Source organism: Melanotaenia boesemani, chromosome 6, assembly GCF_017639745.1.
Source record: "Melanotaenia boesemani isolate fMelBoe1 chromosome 6, fMelBoe1.pri, whole genome shotgun sequence".
NCBI lineage: Eukaryota > Metazoa > Chordata > Actinopteri > Atheriniformes > Melanotaeniidae > Melanotaenia > Melanotaenia boesemani.
The window spans coordinates 22,764,065-22,770,858 of record NC_055687.1 but is presented as its reverse complement, the minus strand read 5'-3'; the positions used below and the strand labels follow the sequence as shown (position 1 = coordinate 22,770,858).

The 6,794-nt window shown below is 38.9% G+C and overlaps 1 protein-coding gene across 1 annotated transcript; it reads right to left on the bottom strand.

The window, feature by feature from the left end:
- Positions 1 to 469: 469 nt before the first annotated feature.
- Positions 470 to 5,647, bottom strand: wu:fe05a04 (zinc finger protein 551). The gene is made up of 4 exons (XM_041989134.1): positions 5,319 to 5,647; positions 4,662 to 5,178; positions 2,692 to 3,659; positions 470 to 1,990 (listed from the first exon to the last, which is right to left on the bottom strand). The coding sequence occupies exons 2-4, from the start codon at positions 5,167 to 5,169 to the stop codon at positions 1,094 to 1,096; spliced, it is 2,373 nt and encodes a 790-aa protein (XP_041845068.1). The 5' UTR covers positions 5,170 to 5,178; positions 5,319 to 5,647; the 3' UTR covers positions 470 to 1,093.
- Between the last annotated feature and the right edge of the window lie 1,147 nt (positions 5,648 to 6,794).

Sequence of the window (6,794 nt, the reverse complement as noted above, 5' to 3'; positions counted from 1 at the left end):
TGGTCAGAAGAAACAAAGACACATTTTATTAAACCAGATGGTGTCTAATATGATTTGTGAAACCATGTCATGGTGACCTCTGGAGAATTTACCCATGTGTCACTTGTTTTTACAAATAATGTATACTGGAGATTGAAAAGAAAGTAGAATTAAATTCTTGTCATATTCTGCATATAAAATATATGCATAATATATATATATATATATATATATATATATATATATATATATATATATATATATATATATATATATATATACATAAAGAAAAGTTACTCCATCTGCTAACGATAGATTTGGTGCAACAACTTGTTAATCTTATTATTTAAAACATGATGTAAATTTACTTTACAATATGAGGTCTGTTCAACTAAGCTCTTGGTCAGTTTCTTGTGCAATATATTTGGTCATAAAGGGTTTTTTTTCACTTAGTAACAGGAGGGAATAATGCAATGGTAAGATACTGAGGAATCTTGCAGGGGACAATTTTATTATTTGCCTTTAGAATATATCTGCAGAACACATTACATAGAAGTAAATCACAGAAATCCAATGTCAGTACCATCTGAAAGTCATCAAATATTAAACTTAGCACTAAAAATAATTCATATAGTGTAAAAAAAGAAATTATGTGTTTGCAGTCAAGTTTATCATAATAATAATAATAATAATAATAATAATAATAATAATAATAAAGCACAGGACCTAGTTTCTCAATACAATAACAAAAAATAATGGCAGGCATCAAGAACATTTATTAATGCTGAGAGAAATCCTGCACATTGCATAGGCTTCACCAACCCAAGGGCCCGAGCAAGAATACACATAATTAAATAAAAAGAGTGGAATGTTTTCACTGAATTACAGACTAACAAAAAGTCTTTTTTACACTTTAAAAAAGTTGCTATCACAAACATAATTATGTAAGAGAAAAAAAAAGTAGAAGTAACAAAACCCTGCCTAAATATACAATTTATATAAATCAGTGCTGGCTGTGTAACGTCAGTGCCATTTTTGGTTTAGGTGGCTACAGTTATTGCAAAACAAAGATGTGCAAGATTTTGTTTTTCCTTTTTGCCCCCCCACCCCAATCTCAAATGCATTTCATTTGTCTGTCAGCACAAGCAGAGCTTGAAATGTCGACCTCCTTTTTAATTTCTTTTTCTGGCCTGCAGTCAGTCAGCTGGCTGGATGTGGACAACACTGCGTCAAAACCAAGAAAACCAGGAGACTGAGGTTCTTTCTTTATAGCCACCATTAGTCCAGGGGATGGTGTGATGGCAGTGAGAGGGGAGGAAACCGTGGGATCCATTTCAAACCTTTTTACTTCATTGCAGGTGTCCATCTTTCTTACATTTGTTTTAACCTTCCCTTCCCTGCTATCATGCTTCTGAACTTCTTGTCTTTCAGTACCATTATCCTGCCTTGAGACTTCAAATTCTTCCAGCTCTCTTTTAACTGGAAGAAGAGGAACATTGGATATGGCAGACTTAGACAAATTACACTTCTTTGACAAATCTAAAGGTGCCACTGTGTCTCCCTTTAACCCAGTCAACAACTGCATGGGGGTGTCAAGTGGAGATCCAAGGGGAGCATTCACTCCGAGCAGTTCACTTTTTGTCCCCAAAAAGGAAGATGCTTGAGGCAGAGCTTGTATGGCTGCCACTGGTAGTGTTTGAGAGCTTGCAGATGGGAGTGAAAGCCCAGCAGTTTGACAGACAGGAAGAAAGAAAACAAGGTTCATGCCTGGAGGTGGCTTTTTGTCCAGAGTTAGACTCCATAACCCATTTGATGGTCCAGATTCAGCAGGTGCACCCACTGCAACGGGAGTTGCAGCAAGTCCAGAACCACTGGAGTCGGTCACTGGTTCAGCTGGGTTGTTTGGAACAACATCAGGCACTGAAACAGTGTTTGGTGAATCTAGTTTAGATTTTTTTCGACTTTTCTCAGGCAGAGGGCTCGTCAGGCTCTGTCGCCTCTTGAGAACACTCTGAAATAGCAAAGACAAGAAAAAACATCTCAGTCATTCATTCAACCTGCTATAAAGAGCCAAAGTTTTACATGCACACATGTAGAAAGACTCAATGTGATGGGAAATATGATCAACCACATTCTTCTAGGACAAGTTTAAAATCACAATTCAGTGTCCCCTCATCAGCCAGTAAGCACAGACAGGGATGACATTCCCAAATCCTCAACATGTTTATTCTGTATTTAGTTGTGTACAAGTATGCTAGATATAGTTATGGTTACTTTTATTTATTTATTTATTTTTAAACTATCCTGGTTAGTGTAAACAGAGTTTCAGAAACCCATATGCTAAATTTGCCAACCAAGCCACTCTGACAGAAACATATATATATTTCATCTGCACACATAAAGATGATTATTAATTCCAGGACATACATATATATATATATATATATATATATATATATATACACACACACACACATATATATATACCCCCCACCTCCCCGAACCCCATGCTTCATGTAAATTCCACATCATGAAAAATCAAACCTACAATACTAATTCTAATGTAAATTAAGCCACTAGGAAAAGGATGGTATATAGATTCTGCACTTTGTTTGTACACTGCGTTACAGAACATGCAGTAGCAGTGCAAAGAAGACTATGATTAAAATGTACAGCAGGTAAAAACAAAGAAAAAATAATAGCGCCGCTCACCACAGATGGAGGTGTTTGACCACAGGTCTTGAGGTGGCCGTCGTAGTTCTGCTGATGGGGGAAGCCCAGGCCGCAGGTCTGACAAAAGCAGGGCGACTGGCCAGCATGACCGCCCATGTGAGACATTAACAGCAAGGCTGAGCGGAACCCCTTTCCACATTCAGCACATTTCAGCACCCTCTGGTGAGCGCCCGCATGCTTCTTCAGCTCCTCTGAAGTGTCGAATCTCTGTCCGCACTCTAAACATCTGATCTCGTCTGTTTTCTGGTTTGGCTCCTGATTGCCCCAGCAGCCTGTGTCCTTTTTGTGCTGCTGGAAGTCCCCCTGACTTAGAAACTCCCGCAGACATGCCACACAGTGAATGCGCTGCGGTTCACACTTGTGTTGACGGTACAGCTTAGCCAAGCGGAAGTGGCAGCGGCAGCGTATGCAGGTGTAAGGCAGCAAGCCAAGATGGGAGAAGCTGTGTTTGAGGAGAGCATTCTTCTTGGTGAAAGTTTTTGTGCAATCTGTGCATTTAAAATTACGCTGGCACCTCTTCTTCCTGTGGCGAGCGAGGGATTTTTCAGATGGGAAATTGTGGCCACACACCTCACACACAATGTTCACCATGCATTTGTGTAATTGCACGTGAGCTTCACAGTCCTTCAGGGAGGTAAACACCCGTTTGCACAAGTCACACTCGTAAAACAGGTCCTCAAAGTGAGTTTGTGACAAGTGGTGGGAAAGACGCTCCTGTGAATCAAAGCCAGTCAGACAGATGCGACACCAGTGGCGCTCCACTTTGGTCTTGGCGTGTGTCCGCAGGTGGATGCGGTAGTTATAGATTTGACAGAAGCGCTTCCCACATTCTGCACAGCAGTATGGGCGCGCTCCCATGTGCAGGTTCATGTGGTCCTGGAGCTTGAATTTGGAGGGCAGCTGGAGGTCGCAGACGCTGCAGCGGTAGTCCCCTGAATTATTCGGTTCTGTAGAAAAGGAGAAAAGAGCCATGGCTGATGTTTAGATCATGTGAGATGATTAAGCTGATGAGAGACAGAGTCTAACAATCTTCATCACTGGAGTCTTCAACTTTACAACTTTATATTAATATAGCTTGCAATATGCACAGGACATCAGGAAAACATACAAATAACCAGATGCAGGTCTTTAAACCTTTATTTAATTGTTTCACTCAGTCTTCAGATTGTTATTATTAATATTTAAAGTAAGATTGTGGCCTCTTTAAACATGATCTTCTTTTGTCCAGTTTTTACGGTTTAGATTATTAATAAGGACAAAAATATTTGGAATTAATTCAACACTGACAGCATCAAATGATGGCAATGTAATCCATGGGACAGTTTTACAAGTAGAGATAAAAATATTGCTAATATTTATGATTAAGAGGCTTTACTTTCATTGTAAACTTACAATGAAAATTTGTTGGTTAGAGTCATATAGCAGCAACAGTAATTAAAAGATAAGAACAAGATATAAAAATAAAAGTATGAGGTAAAAAACACTGTACAGTATGGGGCATGTACCAAAGGAAAAAATATATATCTTTGCATATGCACACATACACACACACCCGTATAACTCCAGTTCAGAGTGTATGTGTACGCATATGCATATATACACACATACAGTACACACACACACACACCTCTAAACTCATGTATGTATTTATATATGTATAGACATACATATACATGTATATACACAGACATACAGCCGCACACCCACATATTCATACATGTTTACATTACATACTGGTTTTGAATGTCCCCTAAAACTTGGGATTTCTCAACCTCTTATACAACGTGAAAGATGGAGCAGAAAAACCACTGGAGTTTTTTAAGGGCAGACTTTGTCCTCATGTCTACAAATATTTTTAATAATCATAATATTTTATTATGCGATATTGATGAGATTACAATCATGAATAAAATGTCCCAATTGTCACCAATCCCTACTTTCAGTCTTACCATTGCTTAGCTCTTCCTCATCCACCTCATCCTCTTCCTCATCCAGTTCTTCCTCCTCATACACGTCTGAAACTTCACTGTCATCCGAGTCATCATCCACATCCAGCTCCCTCCCTGTTGAATCCTCCTGTACATTCTCTTCGTCAGCTTTTTGTCCATCTTCCTCCTCCTCAGTAACTAGCTGGGGGGTCTCTGTAGTTAGGTCTTCCACTGTCGACTCAGCAGGTCCTGTCTCGCTGATAACCCGATCGTCCTGTTGACTTTGTGTACGATTCCGCTGTTTACATTGTAATGTCTCTGTTAGGTGTGGGGACTTTCTGGCTTCACCTGCTTTTTGTCCATCTCGGATCAACCGCTTCTGTTTCTGTGCAGCTGACAGTGAAGCCTCAGACGCGGAGAAGGAGCGATCAGACGGTGTTTGTCTACCTGAAGCCCCCTCCTCCGGCTGCAGGACGTCCGGAAATCCCAACTCTGTCAGCTGGATGTCAAGAGTGTACTCAATGGACATGACTGCTGGCTAAGGAGGCAGCGGAAGTTTAAAAAAAAAAAAAAAAAAGAGGAGCAGGTGTTCAATCAATATAAGCCGTCATGGTTTAACACTCCTAAGTAAAATCAAACATACAGGTAATACTATCATAAATATGTACTTCACTTTACCTCTCACGTGACTACATCCGTAAGACAACTCTTCTATCTCTTCCTCTTTTTAAATGTTAATCTTCCTTCTTTGCGGTACACCTTCCAGTGCTGTTGACCCTGCAACACCTGGTCGGAGGAGCCGATGATAGTAAAGCTTAGCAAGCTTTGCCTTCGATGCTAGCCTTTATAACCCAATCAAGTGAGATGCGCAACAGATATATATAGATATATTTAAGCATTTGCCTACACTGGGTGGAAAAATTAGCGATAGTAAGTAGATAGTTAGCTTGCTGCACTCGCCTCCCAGATAAACATCGACAACAAAGGCAAACTGATGAAGCAGCAGGAGGAAAATCCCAGATGGACTCTTGAGCGCCTCTGGTGACTTGGAGTGGTATTACAGGTCATACCAGCACAAGTAAACACGTAGCTCCTTTCTTTTTATAATTGTGATTTAAAATCTCATAAATATTCAGATAATGTCCAACCTATTAATCATGAGATCTTATATCATAACTGTGACTTTTTTTTAAAAGATATATTATAATGTTTTCATAAAACATGTAGAAAATGTGAATTAATATATTAGGAGAAAAATGTTCTTGCTCTGGCCCTTCCTGTGTTGTTTGTGTTTTTGAAATCCAGTTTATTGCCAATAAACTCTCCTTGGCATTTGTAATCCTCTCCACAGTTTTCACTCAGTTTAAACTGAGCAATCAGCCGGGGTATATAAGCTTAGAAAATATTCTAACCTAATAAATAAATGTTTAGCCTTTCTTTGTTCAGTAGATAACTTTGTGTTAATATGATTCCTCAAACAACTTCTGCCAATATTAAGATTTTTTCAGCTGTTCTAGCAAAGTTATGTTACAAACCAACTTTCTGTGTGAGACACCGTTACACTTTGCAAACTACAACCTGAAAGAAATGTGTACAAAAATATTGCTTTATTATTAACTATATGTTCTTTTTATGATAAATTTTGCCCTGGTAGATTCATGCCTTTTTTGCTTTGGTAAAGCCTCTTTCCACCGGCAAACACTTTCCTTTCAATTAAAATGGCAAACTCCTTCCTCCGCCGCTCGTCATCACTGTGGGTAAAGGAGCCACTGATGGAAACGAAGGGCCACTGGTGGTCTTGACCTGCTCATGTCCACAACCAGTTCTTTGGTTTTTGCCAAATCACATGAAATCACATCACATGTACCAGTAATGTAATTTGCTTTAACACAGATCTTACTGATCCCTAATTCTGGGTGATGAAAAAACAAACAAATAAATCGAAATGTTATAAACTTTTTGTTGAAGAGAGTTTAGATGTAATGTAGACTGTGGAACACAAATGTACAAGTATATTAATCCAACTATAACATAAAATCCACTTAAACAACTTTGAGTACATTTTTTGTATTATGTGTTATATCTTTGTAACACTTAAAAAAGCACCCTACCAGTTATTGTGCACATTACAAAAGAGAGGAATGCGGACAGTAG

Excerpts from the sequence above, each read along its gene's own strand:
- wu:fe05a04 (XM_041989134.1), bottom strand. The coding sequence starts at position 5,169 with ATGTCCATTGAGTACACTCTTGACATCCAGCTGACAGAGTTGGGATTT. Across the intron at positions 3,660-4,661 it reads TGAGGAAGAGCTAAGCAATG|AACCGAATAATTCAGGGGAC; the intron begins GTAAGACTGAAA and ends CCTTTTCTACAG. Across the intron at positions 1,991-2,691 it reads GTCAAACACCTCCATCTGTG|AGTGTTCTCAAGAGGCGACA; the intron begins GTGAGCGGCGCT and ends TTGCTATTTCAG.